This window comes from Bombina bombina, chromosome 3 (genome assembly GCF_027579735.1).
Source record: "Bombina bombina isolate aBomBom1 chromosome 3, aBomBom1.pri, whole genome shotgun sequence".
NCBI lineage: Eukaryota > Metazoa > Chordata > Amphibia > Anura > Bombinatoridae > Bombina > Bombina bombina.
The window spans coordinates 193,440,473-193,461,237 of NC_069501.1; the positions used below are offsets into that span (position 1 = coordinate 193,440,473).

A 20,765-nucleotide genomic window follows, 5' to 3' on the forward strand; every position below is an offset into this window, starting at 1 on the left:
ATAGACACTCAGCATTATTATACTGTACCAGGGCCCAAGTGCTGGGAGGGGACCATAGCAGACTGTCTATACATACGTGTGTGCCTATGTGGTCATTATCTGGGTATAGATACTCAGCATTATTATACTGTACAGCACACTCATCAGCATATATACACTCAGCATTATTATACTGTACAGCACACTCATCAGTTTATAGATACTCAGCATTATTATACTGTACAGCACACTCATCAGTTTATAGATACTCAGCATTATTATACTGTACAGCACACTCGTCAGTTTATAGATACTCATCATTATTATACTGTACAGCACACTCGTCAGTTTATAGATACTCAGCATTATTATACTGTACAGCACACTCATCAGTTTATAGATACTCATCATTATTATACTGTACATCACACTCATCAGTTTATAGATACTCAGCATTATTATACTGTACAGCACACTCATCAGTTTATAGATACTCAGCATTATTATACTGTACAACACACTCATCAGTTTATAGATACTCAGCATTATTATACTGTACAGCACACTCATCAGCTTATACATACTCAGCATTATTATACTGTACAGCACACTCATCAGCTTATAGATACTCATTATTATTATACTGTACAGCACACTCATCAGTTTATACATACTCAGCATTATTATACTGTACAGCACACTCATCAGTTTATAGATACTCTGCATTATTATACTGTACAGCACACTCATCAGTTTATACATACTCAGCATTATTATACTGTACAGCACACTCACCATTTTATAGATACTTAGCATTATTATACTGTACAGCACACTCATCAGTTTTTAGATACTCAGCATTAGTACACTGTACAGCACACTCATCAGTTTAGAGACACTCAGCATTATTATACTGTACAGCACACTCATCAGTTTATAGATACTCATCATTATTATACTGTACATCACACTCATCAGTTTATAGATACTCAGCATTATTATACTGTACAGCACACTCATCAGTTTATAGATACTCAGCATTATTATACTGTACAACACACTCATCAGTTTATAGATACTCAGCATTATTATACTGTACAGCACACTCATCAGCTTATACATACTCAGCATTATTATACTGTACAGCACACTCATCAGCTTATAGATACTCATTATTATTATACTGTACAGCACACTCATCAGTTTATACATACTCAGCATTATTATACTGTACAGCACACTCATCAGTTTATAGATACTCATCAATAATATACTGTACAACACATTCACCATTTTATAGATACTTAGCATTATTATACTGTACAGCACACTCATCAGTTTTTAGATACTCAGCATTAGTACACTGTACAGCACACTCATCAGTTTAGAGACACTCAGCATTATTATACTGTACAGCACACTCATCAGTTTATAGATACTCAGCATTATTATACTGTACAGCACACTCATCAGTTTATAGATACTCAGCATTATTATACTGTACAGCACACTCATCAGTTTATAGACACTCAGCATTATTATACTGTACAGCACACTCATCAGTTTATAGATACTCAGCATTATTATACTGTACAGCACACTCATCAGCTTATAGACACTCAGCATTATTATACTGTACCAGGGCCCAAGTGCTGGGAGGGGACCATAGCAGACTGTCTATACATACGTGTGTGCCTATGTGGTCATTATCTGGGTATAGATACTCAGCATTATTATACTGTACAGCACACTCATCAGCATATAGACACTCAGCATTATTATACTGTACAGCACACTCATCAGTTTATAGATACTCAGCATTATTATACTGTACAGCACACTCATCAGTTTATAGATACTCAGCATTATTATACTGTACAGCACACTCGTCAGTTTATAGATACTCATCATTATTATAATGTACAGCACACTCGTCAGTTTATAGATACTCAGCATTATTATACTGTACAGCACACTCATCAGTTTATAGATACTCATCATTATTCTACTGTACATCACACTCATCAGTTTATAGATACTCAGCATTATTATACTGTACAGCACACTCATCAGTTTATAGATACTCAGCATTATTATACTGTACAACACACTCATCAGTTTATAGATACTCAGCATTATTATACTGTACAGCACACTCATCAGCTTATACATACTCAGCATTATTATACTGTACAGCACACTCATCAGCTTATAGATACTCTGCATTATTATACTGTACAGCACACTCATCAGTTTATACATACTCAGCATTATTATACTGTACAGCACACTCATCAGTTTATAGATACTCTGCATTATTATACTGTACAGCACACTCATCAGTTTATACATACTCAGCATTATTATACTGTACAGTACAGCACACTCACCATTTTATAGATACTCAGCATTATTATACTGTACAGCACACTCATCAGTTTATAGATACTCAGCATTAGTATACTGTACAGCACACTCATCAGTTTCGAGACACTCAGCATTATTATACTGTACAGCACACTCATCAGTTTATAGATACTCAGTATTATTATACTGTACAGCGCACTCATCAGTTTATAGACACTCAGCATTATTATGCTGTACAGCACACTCATCAGTTTATAGATACTCAGCATTATTATAGTGTACAGCACACTCATCAGCTTATAGACACTCATCATTATTATACTGTACAGTACACTCATCAGTTTATAGATACTCAGCATTATTATACTGTACAGCACGCTCATCAGTTTATAGATAATCAGCATTATTATACTGTACAGCACATTTATCAGTTTATAGATACTCAGCATTATTATACTGTACAGCACACTCATCAGTTTATAGATACTCAGCATTATTATACTGTACAGCACACTCATCAGTTTATAGATACTCATCATTATTATACTGTACAGCATACTCATCAGTTTATAGACACTCATCATTAGTATACTGTACAACACACTCATCAGTTTATAGATACTCAGCATTTTTATACTGTACAGTACACTCATCAGTTTATAGACACTCAGCATTATTATACTGTACAGCATACTCATCAGTTTATAGATACTCAGCATTACTATACTGTACAGCACACTCATCAGTATATAGAGACTCATCATTATTATGCTGTACAGCATACTCATCAGTTTATAGACACTCAACATTATTATACTGTACAGCACACTCATCAGTTTATAGATACTCAGCATTATTATACTGTACAGCACACTCGTCAGTTTATAGATACTCAGCATTATTATACTGTACAACACACTCATCAGTTTATAGACACTCACCATTATTATACTGTACAGCACACTCATCAGGTTATAGATACTCAGCATTATTATACTGTACAGCACACTCATCAGTTTATAGATACTCAGCATTAGTATACTGTACAGCACACTCATCAGTTTAGAGACACTCAGCATTATTATACTGTACAGCACACTCATCAGTTTATAGATACTCAGTATTATTATACTGTACAGCGCACTCATCAGTTTATAGACACTCAGCATTATTATGCTGTACAGCACACTCATCAGTTTATAGATACTCAGCATTATTATAGTGTACAGCACACTCATCAGCTTATAGACACTCATCATTATTATACTGTACAGTACACTCATCAGTTTATAGATACTCAGCATTATTATACTGTACAGCACGCTCATCAGTTTATAGATAATCAGCATTATTATACTGTACAGCACATTTATCAGTTTATAGATACTCAGCATTATTATACTGTACAGCACACTCATCAGTTTATAGATACTCATCATTATTATACTGTACAGCACACTCATCAGTTTATAGATACTCATCATTATTATACTGTACAGCATACTCATCAGTTTATAGACACTCATCATTAGTATACTGTACAACACACTCATCAGTTTATAGATACTCAGCATTTTTATACTGTACAGTACACTCATCAGTTTATAGACACTCAGCATTATTATACTGTACAGCATACTCATCAGTTTATAGATACTCAGCATTACTATACTGTACAGCACACTCATCAGTTTATAGACACTCATCATTATTATGCTGTACAGCACACTCATCAGTTTATAGACACTCAACATTATTATACTGTACAGCACACTCATCAGTTTATAGATACTCAGCATTAATATACTGTACAGCACACTCGTCAGTTTATAGATACTCAGCATTATTATACTGTACAACACACTCATCAGTTTATAGATACTCAGCATTATTATACTGTACAGCACACTCACCATTTTATAGATACTCAGCATTATTATACTGTACAGCACACTCACCATTTTATAGATACTCAGCATTATTATACTGTACAGTACACTCATCAGTTTATAGATACTCAGCATTATTATACTGTACAGCACAATCATCAGTTTATATATACTCATCATTATTATACTGTACAGCACATTCAGCAGTTTATAGATACTCAGCATTATTATACTGTACAGCACACTCATCAGTTTATAGATACTCAGCATTATTATACTGTACAGCACACTCATCAGTTTATAGATACTCATCATTATTATACTGTACAGCACACTCATAAGTTTATAGACACTCAGCATTATTATACTGTACAACACATTCAGCAGTTTAAAGATACTCATCGTTATTATACTGTACAGCACACTCATCAGTTTATAGACACTCAGCATTATTATACTGTACAGCACACTCAACAGTTTATAGACACTCAGCATTATTATACTGTACAGCACACTCATCAGTTTATAGATACTCATCATTATTATACTGTACAGCACACTCATCAGTTTATAGATACTCAGCATCATTATACTGTACAACACATTCAGCAGTTTATAGATACTCATCATTATTATACTGTACAGAACACTCATCAGTTTATAGATACTCATCAATATTATACTGTACAACACACTCATCAGTTTATAGATACTCAGCATTATTATACTGTACAGCACACTCATCAGTTTATAGATACTCAGCATTATTATACTGTACAGCACACTCATCAGTTTATAGATACTAAGCATTATTATACTGTACAGCACATTCAGCAGTTTATAGATACTCAGCATTATTATACTGTACAGCACATTCAGCAGTTTATAGATACTCAGCATTATTATACTGTACAACACACTCATCAGTTTATAGATACTCAGCATTATTATACTGTACAGCACACTCATCAGTTTATAGACACTCAGCATTATTATACTGTACAGCATATTCATCGGTTTATAGATAATCAGAATTATTATACTGTACAGCACACTCATCAGTTTATAGATACTCATCATTATTATACTGTACAGCAAACTCATCAGTTTATAGATACTCAGCATTATTATACTGTACAGCACACTCATCAGTTTATAGATACTCAGCATTATTATACTGTACAACACACTCATCAGTTTATAGATACTCAGCATTATTATACTGTACATCACACTCATCAGTTTATAGATAATCAGCATTATTATACTGTACAGCACACTCATCAGTTTATAGATAATCAACATTATTATACTGTACAGCACATTCATCAGTTTATAGATACTCAGCATTATTATACTGTACAACACACTCATCAGTTTAGAGCAGGCATGTCCAAAGTCCGGCCCGCGGGCCAATTGCGGCACGAGTACCGGACTGATATGGCCCCAAAGATAATTTTCAAAACATACATTATACGGCCCCCCGGTCCCCCAGTGAGTCCCCGACCGCCGCTCACACCCAGTGAGTCCCCGACCGCCGCTCAGTTTAGTCCCAAACTGCATTGACACATATATTGTGTTCCAGTATTTAATTCACTTTGAGTTTAAAATAAGAATTGTGAGGTTATCTACATTCAGATTTATATTTTGTTATATAACATTACAGACGTCATCAACCGGCACAGGAAGAAGGGGAAAGCCCAAATCTCGCATGCATAGGAATCTGGCCAATTTTCATAATAGCATCAAAACGTCTCACAGGAATAAGCAAGGAGATATTTCAAGGTATAAAAAGTTCAATTTATGACATGTCATCCAATGTAAAAATGTAAAAGCACAGCATACACAGATTTTTCTTGGGAGAAACGTTATGAACATTCACATACCTACCCTGTGTACTTTAACCGCATTAGTGGGACTCTGAGGAGAGTAGTATTCACAGTTGCATATTTGGTTGCATACATAAGAGATCTATAATTACATACACATAGTTATATAATACTGGACTGTATCCAACTATAATAATGGCAACTATAAATAAGAAAAGAAAAGTTGACAGTAAGGGACGCCGCTTCCAGGACAGGTGGAAAATGGAATATTTTTTTCACTGAAATACAGAATCACTGTGTTTGTCTGATATGCCAAGAGACTGTGGCTGTTTATAAGGAATTCAATGTTAAGAGACACTACCAGTCGAAACATAGCACAAATTATGACAAGCTAACAGGGCGTGACCGCAGTGAAAAATTGAAGCATCTTGAAGCTGTTTTAATGTCACAACAGCGATTTTTTACAAAAGCCCGTGAGTCAAATGAAAATGCCACAAGGGCTAGCTATGAGGTGGCAACGTTAATTGCTAAAAATTGCAAATCTTTTGCTGAGGGTGACTTTATCAAAGAATGCGTTATGAAAATGGTGCAGAATATCTGTCCCGAGAAGAAGCAAGAGTTTTCCAAAATTTGCCTGGCTCATAACACTGTAGCACGGAGAATTGAAGAAATTTCATCAGATATTAAGAGACAGTTAACGTCAAAAGGAGTTGAGTTTGACTTCTTTTCAATAGCCTGTGATGAAAGCACGGACCTCTCTGATACAGCTCAGTTGCTGATTTTTCTGAGAGGGGTGGACGATGAAATGAATGTGACTGAAGAGCTACTTGACCTCCAGAGCCTTAAGGACCAAACAAGAGGAACTTATTTATTTGTTTCTGTTAGTTCTGCCATAGATGACATGAAAATGCCTTGGAACAAAGTTACTGGGATTATTACTGATGGGGCACCTGCCATGGCTGGTGAACGAAGTGGATTATCAACCCTAATCTGTAACAAGGTGATCGAAGAAGGAGGCAAAGCTATTAAACTTCATTGTATCATTCATCAACAAGTTCTCTGTGCTAAACATCTCAAATATGATCATGTTATGAAACCGGTGCAAAAGACCATTAATTTTATTCGCTCTAAAGCCCTGTGCCACCGCCAGTTTAGACAGTTTCTAATGGATATCTAGGCTGAATACGAAGATGTTTTATATCATAATGATGTAAGATGGCTCAGTCGGGGGTCTGCACTGCAGCATTTCTACTCTCTCAGAAAGGAAATTGGAGAATTCTTGGAAACAAAGGGACAACTGATGCGTGAACTATCTGATCCTATTTGGCTGGCTGATTTGGGGTTTCTAGTCGACAAAACAAAGCATCTGAATGTACTGAACACGAGTCTTCAGGGCAAAGATGCAGCGGTTAACCAGCTTTATTCACACCTCAAAGCCTTTGGAACAAAGCTCCAACTTTTCCTAAGGCATTTGTCACAAACAGAGCCAAATACCATTCATTTTTCAGCGTTGCAGGAAATAATGAACAGTTTTCCACATGATGATATCAGTGCGCAAACGAGCAGGTATGCAGCAGACATCACATCTCTGGCTGGGGAGTTTAAACGGCGCTTGCAAGATTTTGCAGCTATTGAAAAGGAGATCAGCCTTTTCTCCTCTCCATTCTCTGTTGACCCCAACGATGCTCCAGATCAGCTGCAGCTCGAGCTCATTGAGCTGCATTGTGACAGCGAGTTATGCAGTCGTCACCAACAGCTCTCTCTTGTGAACTTTTACCGCCAACTGGATAAGAGCCGGTTTCAAGAGATTCGAACATTGGCTAAGAAAATGCTGAGCTTGTTTGGCTCAACATATTTGTGTGAGAAGACATTCTCTGTTATGAACTTTAACAAGAACCGCTTGAGGACAAGACTAAGTGACTCTCACCTGCGTGACATTTTGCGCATCAAAACCACAGCATTTGAACCAGACCTAGTCTATGCGCTGCAGTCCAGATCTCAGTTTCACCCTTCACATTAGTGCAGGCAAGTTTGTTTTTTTTTCAATTGAGATGAATACATTGTAAAATCTCAGTTAATGTCAGTTGGTCTAAATCAGTTATAAATATATTTGAACACATGTATACTTGGTGTTATGTTCCTGTTCACATTTTCTGAACTTAAAAGTTGACAGACAACCTTTATTACTTTGTGTAATGTACTTTACAATGTTCCTGACATATTTCAGCTTCCTGTTTTTTTTATATTAAAGGAAGAGTGATTTAACACCTGTTTAGATTTGTCATCCAAGTCACAAAATGTAAAAGTATGCCGTTTTCAATAAACTTTGCATAAAATTGTTAATTTGCATTTATTTTAAAATGGTTCAAAGAATGTCAGGGAAAATGGTCGGCCCTCGCACATGTTCACTTCATGAAATCTGGCACTCTTCCAAAAAAGTTTGGACACCCCTGGTTTAGAGATACTCAGCATTATTATACTGTACAATACACTCATCAGTTTATAGACACTCAGCATTATTATACTGTACATCACACTCATCAGCTTATAGACATTCAGCATTATTATACTGTACAGCACACTCATCAGTTTATAGACACTCAGCATTATTATACTGTACAGCACACTCATCAGTTTATAGACACTCAGCATTATTATACTGTACATCACACTCATCAGCTTATACATACTCAGCATTATTATACTGTACATAACACTCATCAGCTTATACATACTCAGCATTATTATACTGTACATCACACTCATCAGTTTATAGATAATCAGCATTATTATACTGTACAGCACACTCATCAGTTTATAGACACAGCATTATTATACTTTACATCACACTCATCAGTTTATAGATACTTAGCATTATTATACTGTACATCACACTCATCAGTTTATAGATACTCAGCATTATTATACTGTACAACACACTCATCAGTTTATAAACACTCAGCATTATTATACTGTACAGCACACTCATCAGTTTATAGACACTCACCATTATTATACTGTACAGCACACTCATCGGTTTATAGATAATCAGCATTATTATACTGTACAGCACACTCATCAGTTTATAGATACTCAGCATTATTATACTGTACAGCACACTCATCAGTTTATAGACACTCATCATTATTATACTGTACAGCACACTAATCAGTTTATAGATACTCAGCATTATTATACTGTACAGCACACTCATCAGTTTATAGATACTTATCATTATTATACTGTACAGCACAGTCATCAGTTTATAGATACTCATCATTATTATACTGTACAGCACACTCATCAGTTTATAGATATTCAGCATTATTATACTGTACAACACACTCATCAGTTCATAGACACTCAGCATTATTATACTGTACAGCACACTCATCAGTTTATAGATACTCAAAATTATTATACTGTACAGCACACTCATCAGTTTATAGATACTCAAAATTATTATACTGTACAGCACACTCATCAGTTTATAGATACTCAGCATTATTATACTGTACAGCACACTCGTCAGTTTATAGATACTCAGCATTATTATACTGTACAGCACACTCATCATTTTATAGATACTCAGCATTATTATACTGTACAGCCCACTCATCAGCTTATAGATACTTATTATTATTATACTGTACAGCACACTCATCAGTTTTTAGATACTCAGCATTATTATACTGTACAGCACACTCATCAGTTTATAGATACTCAGCATTATTATACTGTACAGCACACTCATCAGTTTATAGATACTCAGCATTATTATACTGTACAGCACACTCATCAGTTTATAGATACTCAGCATTATTATACTATACAGCACACTCATCCGTTTATAGATACTCAGCATTATTATACTGTACAGCACACTCATCAGTTTATAGACACTCAGCATTATTATACTGTACATCAAACTCATCAGCTTATACATACTCAGCATTATTATACTGTACATCACACTCATCAGCTTATACATACTCAGCATTATTATACTGTACATAACACTCATCAGCTTATACATACTCAGCATTATTATACTGTACATCACACTCATCAGTTTATAGATAATCAGCATTATTATACTGTACAGCACACTCATCAGTTTATAGACACAGCATTATTATACTGTACATCACACTCATCAGTTTATAGATACTTAGCATTATTATACTGTACATCACACTCATCAGTTTATAGATACTCAGCATTATTATACTGTACAACACACTCATCAGATTATAAACACTCAGCATTATTATACTGTACAGCACACTCATCAGTTTATAGACACTCACCATTATTATACTGTACAGCACACTCATCGGTTTATAGATAATCAGCATTATTATACTGTACAGCACACTCATCAGTTTATAGATACTCAGCATTATTATACTGTACAGCACACTCATCAGTTTATAGACACTCATCATTATTATACTGTACAGCACACTAATCAGTTTATAGATACTCAGCATTATTATACTGTACAGCACACTCATCAGTTTATAGATACTTATCATTATTATACTGTACAGCACAGTCATCAGTTTATAGATACTCAGCATTATTATACTGTACAGCACACTCATCAGTTTATAGATACTCAGCATTATTATACTGTACAACACACTCATCAGTTTATAGACACTCAGCATTATTATACTGTACAGCACACTCATCAGTTTATAGATACTCAAAATTATTATACTGTACAGCACACTCATCAGTTTATAGATACTCAAAATTATTATACTGTACAGCACACTCATCAGTTTATAGATACTCAGCATTATTATACTGTACAGCACACTCATCAGTTTATAGATACTCAGCATTATTATACTGTACAGCACACTCATCAGTTTATAGATACTCAGCATTATTATACTGTACAGCACACTCATCAGCTTATAGATACTTATTATTATTATACTGTACAGCACACTCATCAGTTTTTAGATACTCAGCATTATTATACTGTACAGCACACTCATCAGTTTATAGATACTCAGCATTATTATACTGTACAGCACACTCATCAGTTTATAGATACTCAGCATTATTATACTGTACAGCACACTCATCAGTTTATAGATACTCAGCATTATTATACTGTACAGCACACTCATCCGTTTATAGATACTCAGCATTATTATACTGTAAAGCACACTCATCAGTTTATAGACACTCAGCATTATTATACTGGTGAAGAGAAAAAGAGAGCGCCTCATAGTGCAGATATCTCTAGACAGGTGGAAAAATTTAGTATAAACCAAAAGACAGGTACTCACAAGTGGAGTGGCACTTTTCGTTAAAAAAGTGCATACGAGCAAGCTGACATTCTCAGCAGTCAGCACGCTGACCAAAGCGATAAGGTGCTGGTCTCTCGGTGTCTCACGATCCAAGGACAAAATTCCCAAAATCTCCTCTGTTAGATGCCGTGCTTGGCAAGGTGTTTGTTTATTTATTCCAGTTGGAATCGGAACCTCTTGAGCAGTAAACAGTGTAAACTGTTATAGGGCTGTAATATACGTCTCTTTGCACAAGAAAACAAAACTCAGTCCAGGCTGAGTAACTGGAAAAAAGGGTTTTTATTTGTGGAGCTGATAACGCGTTTTCTCGGCCATTAGCTCCTGGCCGTTTCATCAGAACTTTTATCACACTCATCAGTTTATAGATACTCAGCATTATTATACTGTACAGCACACTCATCAGTTTATAGATACTCAGCATTATTATACTGTACAGCACACTCATCAGTTTATAGATACTCAGCATTATTATACTGTACAGCACACTCATCAGTTTATAGATACTCATCATTATTATACTGTACAGCACACTCATCAGTTTATAGATACTCAGCATTATTATACTGTACAGCACACTCATCAGTTTATAGAAACTCAGCATTATTATACTGTACAGCACACTCATCAGGTTATAGCTTCTCAGATCATTATAAAGTGCACTGGGTTTACAGTACAGAGAAGCATATATACTGTATAATTACTATTGCTCATTACTTTAGTTACCTTTGGGGGGAGAGTCCCAAAAAATGTTTTGCACCAGGACCCACTGCTGAGTAGGTCTGATACTGCCAGTGAGATTCTATGCCTTGGACCACCTATATTAAGAATTTACTTCATTTTAGTTTTCGAATTAAAATTAAATGGTTAATGTTTATATAAATTATTAAGCACATTAAATAGTGCTAGAAACGTTTACCCACTCAGGTTCAGTGAGGGTTACCACCCAGAAGGTATTTTACCAACACAGACGCAATTTTTAAAGCTCAGGCCAAAGTTGAAAATGAAGAATAAATATAGAAATAAAGATAATATCATGTGTGTTAGAATCTAATTGTAAATCAAGGATTAATTAAAGGGATAGTAAACGTCAAAAATGTTATTGTTTAAAAAGATAGATAGGGGGGGTAGTTATCAAGCCGTCTACCTCAAATACGAAGGAATTCCGCAGCGTATTTGTGGCGATGCTGATTCGCCTAAGTTATCAAGCCCTAGATACCGGCAAAAGTAGAATTTTGTGACGTAAGCTTTGATCCGCCGGAGTCCGACACAGATCGATTCTTACTCCAGATGTTCCGCACACAAGTGTGGCACAATCTGACTAATTTTGCTAGTTATCAAAAAAATAGCAGGTACGCTCGGCACTTTTCCGGCCCAGCGTACCTGGTTTTCAAACCGCCACCCTGGAGTGGCGGATCCCATAGGAATCAATGGGAGTCTGACCATAGCGAAAGTTTATGTTCGCTGCTGCCAGACATCCCATTGATTCCTATGGGAGCTGTCTACACCTAACACCCTAACATGTACCCCGAGTCTAAACACCCCTAATCTGTCCCCCCCTACACCGCTGCAACGAAATAAAGTTATTACCCCCTAAACCGCCACTCCCGGAGCCCACCTCAACTATATTAAACATGTTAACCCCCTATACCAGCGCCCCCGGAGCCCCCCGCAACTAAATAAAGTTACTAACCCCTAAACTGCCGCTCCTAGACCCCGCTGCAACTCTTATAAATGTATTAACCCCTAAACCACCGCTCCCAGACCCCGCCGCCACCTACATTATACCTAGTAACCCCTATCCTGCCCCCCCATACCGCCGCCACCTAGAATTAAGTTATTAACCCCTATCCTGCCGATCCCGTACCTTGCCGCAACTAAATAAATAGTTTAACCCCTAAACCGCCGCTCCCGGACCCCGCTGCATACTATCTTAAACGTATTAACCCCTAATCTGCTCCCCCTACACCATCGCCACCTATAATAAATTTATTATAAATTGTTGTAATATTTTTTAAATGTTTGTAACTTATTTTTTTTATTTTTTGTAACTTAGCTTTTTTTATTTTTTGTACTTTAGTTAGTTTATTTAATTGTATTCAATTGTAGTTATTTGTATGTAATTAATTTAATTAATTTAATGGTAGTGTAGTGTTAGGTTTAATTGTAACTTAGGTTAGGATTTATTTTACAGGTCATTTTGTATTTCTTTTAGCTAGGTAGTTATTAAATAGTTAATAACTATTTAATAACTATTCTAACTAGCTAAAATAAATACAAAGTTACCTGTAAAATAAATATAAATCCTAAAATAGCTACAATGTAATTATTAATTACATTGTAGCTATCTTAGGGTTTATTTTACAGGTAAGTATTTAGTTTTAAATAGAATTCATTTATTAAAGTATAGTGTAGTGTTAGGTGTAATTGTAACTTAGGTTAGGATTTATTTTACAGGTAAATTTCTCTTTATTTTAGCTAGGTAGCTATTAAATGGTTAATAACTATTTAATAGCTATTGTACCTAGTTAAAATACATTGAAAGTTGCCTGTAAAATAAAAATAAATCCTAAGATAGCTACAATATAATTATTATTTATATTGTAGCTATATTAGGGTTTATTTTAAAGGTATTTAGTTTTAAATAGGATTAATTTAGTTAATAAGAGTTAAATTTATTTAGATTTATTTAATTAATATTTAAGTTAGGGGTTGTTAGGGTTACTGTTAGACTTAGGTTTAGGGGTTAATAATTTTATTACAGTGGCGGCGGTATAGGGGGGGCAGGATAGGGGTTAATACATTTATTATAGGTGGCGACGGTGTAGGGGGGGGCAGGATAGGGGTTAATAAGTTTAATATAGGTTGCGGCTGTGTCCGGAGGCGGCGGTTTAGGGGTTAATACATTTATAAGAGTTGCGGCGGGGTCTAGGAGCGGAGGTTTAGGGGTTAGTAACTTTATTTAGTTGCGGGGAGCTCCGGGGGCGCCAGTATAGGGGGTAGAACAGTGTAGTTAGTGTGGGTGCTTAGTGACAGCTTGTCAATAAAGCTGTCAAAAAGCCGAAGAGCAGCGAGATTGCATGAGTGATAACTCTCACAATCCGCTGCTCATCGCCCCGTACTTGGTGCACAGCTTTTTGACAGCTTTTTTGATAACTTATGCGAACGTATTCAGGCCCGCGGCGGCGATGTGAGGCGAGCTTAGGCGGGCGTATTGGGCTGGCGAAGGCAGGTAAAGTAGACGCCTTGATAAGTACCCCTCATAATCCCTTTATTTACCATTCCCCAGTTTTACATAACCAACACTGTTATAGAAATACACTTTTTATCACTGTAATTACCTTGTATCTAAGCTTCTGCTGACTGCCTCCTTATCGCAGATCTTTTGACAGACTTGCATTTCAGGGAATTAGTGCTCACTCTTAAATAACTTCACGTGCATGAGCACAATGTTATCTATATGAAACACATGAACTAACGCTCCATAGCTGTGAAAAGCTATCAAATGCATTCAGATAAGAGGCTGTCTTCGAGGGCTTAGAAATTAGCATATGGTCCTACCTAGGTTAAGGTTTCAACTAAGAATACCAAGAGAACAAAGCAAATTTGATGATAAAAGTAAATTAGAAACTTGTTTAAAATTACATGCCCTATCTGAATCATGAAATTTTTTTGGACTTTACTATCCCTTTAATAAAAGTCATAGCAGCTTTAGTTATGCTGTATAACTATTTATGCAAATGTTTGCTAATGAGCATGGCCTGTATTTTTTCCCAAAAAAGTGGTAACTCTAGTTTCAGTTGATGCCAATACTTCTTTTTAAAAAAGATTTCCTTTTGTCAGTTAAAATGAAGCACTCTAAGGCCTCTATTTAACAAAGGTCTTGCGGACCTGATCCGACAGTGCGGATCAGGTCCGCAAGACCTTGCTGAATGCGGAGAGCAATACACTCGCCGTATTCAGCATTGCACCAGCAGCTCACAAGAGCTGCTGGTGCAATGCAGCCCCCTGCAGACTCGCGGCCAATAGGCCTCCAGCAGGGAGTTGTCAATGAACCCGATCGTACTCGATCGGGTTGATTTCCGGCGATGTCTGTCCGCCAGCTCAGAGCAGGCAGACAGGTTATGGAGCAGCGGTCTTTGTGACCGCTGCTTCATAACTGCTGTTTCTGGCGAGTCTGCAGGCTCGCCAGAAACACGGGGCATCAAGCTCCGTTCGGCGCTTGATAGATAGGCCCCTAAATCTTCACACTCCTGTATAAAGCACTTTTCTGCCTATATTACTATTGAATTGGATACCAGAATAAGTCTGTATTTGCACAATTTAAGTAAGTGATACTATGCTGGTCATTTTTTTGATTGAAAAAAAAATTAAACAAATTTTTCTTTTTTTTTTTTTTAAATATTATGTTATATTTTTTTTTAAAGGGACATAATACTCAAAATTGTCTTTGTTCTGTTTAAAAGAGGGAAATTCAAAATGCATCAAAGTATAACCTTAACCTCCTTTTATATGCATCTCTTAAAATACAAGACATTTTAATTTTAGGCGTTTTTATGTCCCTTTCATTTTTCTCCTGTTGTAAAGAATGTTTCTTCCAATCTCACTAATAAGTAATGGAAAACAATGTTCTTTTATCCTAGGCTCAGCTGTCTGCGATGCATGTAACCAGGTTTCACTCCGCTTCCAAGGCGCCCTCTCCTGTTTATTTGAAAGGTTGCAAGGAGATTCGAGAAGATAAAGAAAGTAAATTCAACAACCACGCAAAGATTAATAAGGTGTTTTCAGTTGATGGTTCACCGCAGGGCACCAAAGGACAAAAAAAACGATCTAATTCTATCCAAGAGTTTTCTGAATTGTTTGAGAAGCAACTGCGCTTTAGAAGTAAACGCTCCACATCCTTGGTAGGTGGAATGAAAGAAAGTCGTACATTAGTGCAGCATAGGGTAGAAGTGGGGTTATTTCTGCCATATTTTCAATAACAAAATATGCAAGCACAAAAAGTAAAATAATTCTTATGACCATTTAAAGGGACATTCAACTGATGGGCACAACTAGAGTACTACTCAACGTGGTATTGTTTAGCACCTGTGTCTGCAGCTATCTTCAAAGTAGTTCTCTTATTTTAACTCCTTATTGGTGCTGGTTGGTCAATCCCCACATTATCATAGTGGGGGGCACCACCTTGGTATTCTGGTAACAGAATTGGAGCACGTTCACAGCTCAGTGGTGTGGCTGTTTTGGGTGAGCTGTATTCTGCCACTTGGGTTAGAGCACGGTTTCTCAACCGCGGTCCTCAAGTACCCCCAACAGGCTAGATTTTCATTATAGCTGAACTAACATCACAGGTGAAATAATCAGGTGATCGGCGAGAGCAGGTTAGTAACCATGGTTACTGGTCAGCTGATTATTTCACCTGTGTTCTAATTCAGCTATAATGAAAACATGGCCTGTTGAGGGTACTTTAGGACCGCGGTTGAGAAACACTAGGATAGAGCACTTGATACAGAATGGAATGTTTACATTTTTGGTGTGACTGTGCTGCTCTATATTATTAATGCAGCTTTTTATATGTTATTTAATTTTAAAGGGATACTAAACCCACTTTTTTTTCTTTCATGATTCAGATAGAGCATGTAATTTTAAGAAACTTTCTAATTTACTCCTATTATCAATTTTTCTTTTGCTATCTTTATTTTAAAAGCAGGAATGTAAAGCTTAGAAGCAGGCCTATTTTAAGTGGAGCACCCTGGATAGCGCTTGCTTATTGGTGGCTTCATTTAGTCACCAATAAGCAAGCGTAACCCAGGTTCTGAACCAAAAATGGGCCGGCTCCTAAGCTTTTTAAATAAAGATAGCAAGATAACAAATAAACATTGATTAATTAGAAAGTTGCTTAAAATTGAATGCTCTATCTGAAACATGAAAAAAAAAATTTGGGTTTAATATCCCTTTAAGCTGTGTATAAAAACTGCAAAAATGTACACCTCTTGCTCTGTATTGTGTGTGATAACCTGTAGAGCATGATACCACTGTGAAAAAGCCAGCAACATTTCTGATCTGTGAACGTTTACCACTTCTGTCACAGGGTACAAGAATATGTGAGCTCCAACATGGTGGCACCCAGTATGAAGATGTAAAGCTTCACCAACTAGTACCTGTAAAGGGTTAAAATAATACAATGGCTCTGAAAAGAGCTGTAGGCACAGGAGGAAAAGTCATAGCATGGTGAGTAGTAACCATTCTGCTATGTCCCGTTGTTTATTAAAGCTTTAATTCTTTGAATACACAAATGCAGTCTATTTGTTTCATGGGAAATTTAGGTTTTAGATCTTTTTTATTTTTTGCAGGCTGTGATGCAGAGAGTTCTGTTTGCATAGTGAGAAACTTCCGCTGATGTAACTTACTATCTATTCTGACTCTGGCATATTTTAAAACATATCTGAAATACATTTAGGTATTACTTTTTAAATGTAACAAAATGCCTCATTATCTCAGATACCATAGGTAGGGTTGCCACCTGTCCCTTAAAATACAGAACACTTATAAGTTACACATGCTGCAGGGTGTGCAGGGAGGAATATGAATAGTGCTGTCCACACAATACATGTTCCTCCCTGCACACCCTGCAGCATGTGTAACTCATAAGTGTCCAGGAAAACATGGCTGAGGTGGCAACCCTAACCATAGGGCTAAAATACCACAATACAAGCTGCCTCCTCGTTTGTCCTTTCTTTCCAATGACACGGAGAGTCCACAAATCCATTCTAATTACTAGTGGGAATTCAACTTCTGACCACCAGGAGGAGGCAAAGAACACCCCAGCAAAGCTTTAAGTATCCTCCCACTTCCCACAATCCCCCAGCCATTCTTTGCCTTGAACATCAGGAGAATGTGTGTAGATGGTGTCTGAAGAAATGTAATCGTTTAATGGGCAGTTTCCCTGCAAGCAAGGATTGGGGCAATGCTGTGTCCATGTAATCCTCTTTAGTAAGAGTTGTGGTGGCATTTAGCAGTTGGAAGACGGCGCGGTAGTCCTTGCTTCTCTTCCAACATTTTTGCTACCCCTATATAGAAAACCAGGGTTGGTTACTCTGCTTTTCTTTTTCTACACGTCCCTGTCAGAGGTCGACTGAGTCTGTCATACCTGTGATGCTTTACCTGCCCTGCAGCTGATTCACAGGTAAGTGCTTTTGCCTTCTAGGTTAGAAGGATGCAGCACTTAGGGTGTTAACCCTTCAGGTGGATATTGCAAGGAACTTGATATCTCTTTCATTTGGGGATATATTTGTTGGGAAGCAGAGGTAGAGCTCTGTACTGTCGTTATGAGAGGAAAAATAAAGGAGTTCTTTATTTTTTATGGCTTTGAATAGTGCAGTTGCTCATCTTGTCCTTATACTAGAGGAGGTTAATCCCAGGGGCTATCTAGCAGCTTATAGTCAGTGGGCATGTTGTACACAGTAGGTGGTTTACGTTTTTGCCCTTAGATGATATCGGGTAGTGAACTTATATAGAGGGATTATTTTGTACACTTTTTGGTCTTTTTTTGTTTGTTTCGCAGTTGTAAAATAAATTGCGATCACGTGACCGCTCAGCTTACTTCCGCTGAGCAGTTAGTTGCGGCGAAGTTTGTATTCTGTGTAGGCGATAAGCTGGGCAAGGCGGATAGTAGCAGTCTCTGGAGAGTCCATTTTTTTTCTTTGCTGCACAGTGGATCTTAGCAGCAACAAGGAGTTGCATATTGACAGAAGCAGGACCGTTTTTTACTAGTGAGGAAATCGATCTCTGGTCACTGGTGGGGTGAGTTTCTGCAGCAAAGCTGGGGAATAGCGGTGCCTGTATTTTTTCTCTATTTTCCTGCATATGTTATTTTGCTTTTTCCTGGATCCCTGCATATAATTGGGGATTTTAGATTTAAAGCTACTTGAATTTTTGTGTACACCAATACTATGTAGGACAATAGATGCTGACAAAAATGTATCCTTGTCTTTTGACAAATGCCTTTATTGCGTTGATGCTCAGGTTATACCTCCTGTGCAATTTTGTTCCATATGCCTTAATAAGATGTTACATTCTAAAAATAAAGATACCCTCTCAGAGCCATCTTTCTCTCAGGATAATGCTGTCCAGGACATGCCTCAGCTTTCTCCTCAAATGTCCCATTCTTTGACAGTTACACAAGCAGTGCCCTGCAGTTCCTCTCAGTCAGTTCCTGGGGGTGTATATTTACCAGGTGATTTTGCTGCGCAACTGACTTCTGTAGTTTCTGCAGCTCTGAGTGCCTTACCTATTACAGGTAAAAGAAATAGAAGATCTAAGAACATTCCTTCTAAGTCAAGTAGTTCTGATACTGCCAAAGCGGCCTTAGACAGTTTATCTCAGTTATCTGAGGAGGATCACTCCTCGGTTGCTTCTGAGGGCGAGATTTCTGATTCTGTTGTAGTTAGTACAGCGGATTCAGAGGAGGTTAAATTTTAGATTTAAGCTTGAACAGCTCCATTTACTTTTGAAAGAGGTTATAGCTACTTTGGAGGATTCTGAAACTACAGTCGCAGAAAGGCTAATAAACTCAATAGAGTCTTTTATGTCAAACCCAAATCTGTGGAAGTATTTTCTGTTCCATATCAGATGTCTGACATTATATCTCAGGAATGGGAGAAGTCGGGTGTCCCTTTTTCCCTGTTTCCTGTCTTTAAAAATATGTTTCCTGTTGCTGACTCTGTGTGACACTGTGTGACACTGTTCCTTAAGTAGAGGGCGCTATATCAACATTAGCCAAGAGAACCACTATACCTCTAGAGGATAGTACCTCCTTTAAAGAACCTATTGGATAGGAAACTGGAAGGTTATTTAAGAAAGATGTTTCTTCACCAAGGTCTACAATGGCAACCAGTTGCTAGGAGATCCAAGACAGGATCAAGGCTTTAAAGCTGGCTAATACCTTTATCTGTGATGCCAGCATGCAAGTTGTATGTTTGGGTGCAAAGATTTCTAGCGTTGCTGTTCTATCTCGCAGAGCTCTGTGGCTAAAGTCTTTGTCTGCTGACATAATATCCAAGTCTAAACTTCTGTCCCTTCCCTTTAAGGGTAAGACTTTATTTGATCCTGGTCTGGTTGAAATTATTTTTACGGTCACTGGTGGAAAGGGAGCTTTTCTGCCACAGGATAAGAAGGCTAGACCTAAGAGTCGCCAGACTTTTAATTGTCATTCCTTTCGCAACTTCAAGGGACAAAAATCATCCTCTTCTTCCAAACCTGAACAAGCCAAGACCTCATGGAGGTCTAACCAGACTTGGAATAAGGGTAAGCAATCCAAGAAGCCTTCCTCTGAGAACAAATCAGCATGAATGGCCTGCCCCCGATCCAATCTCGGA

At 37.1% G+C, this 20,765-nt stretch overlaps 1 protein-coding gene across 1 annotated transcript in view; it reads left to right on the forward strand.

Moving 5' to 3' along the window:
* LNP1 (leukemia NUP98 fusion partner 1) overlaps nt 1-20,765 on the forward strand; it is a 211,169-nt gene that overhangs the window by 112,514 nt on the left and 77,890 nt on the right. The window contains exon 2 of the mRNA XM_053706064.1: nt 16,035-16,295. Within this exon, the coding sequence (XP_053562039.1) occupies nt 16,035-16,295 (261 nt within the window). The remainder of the gene's footprint in view (nt 1-16,034; nt 16,296-20,765) is intronic.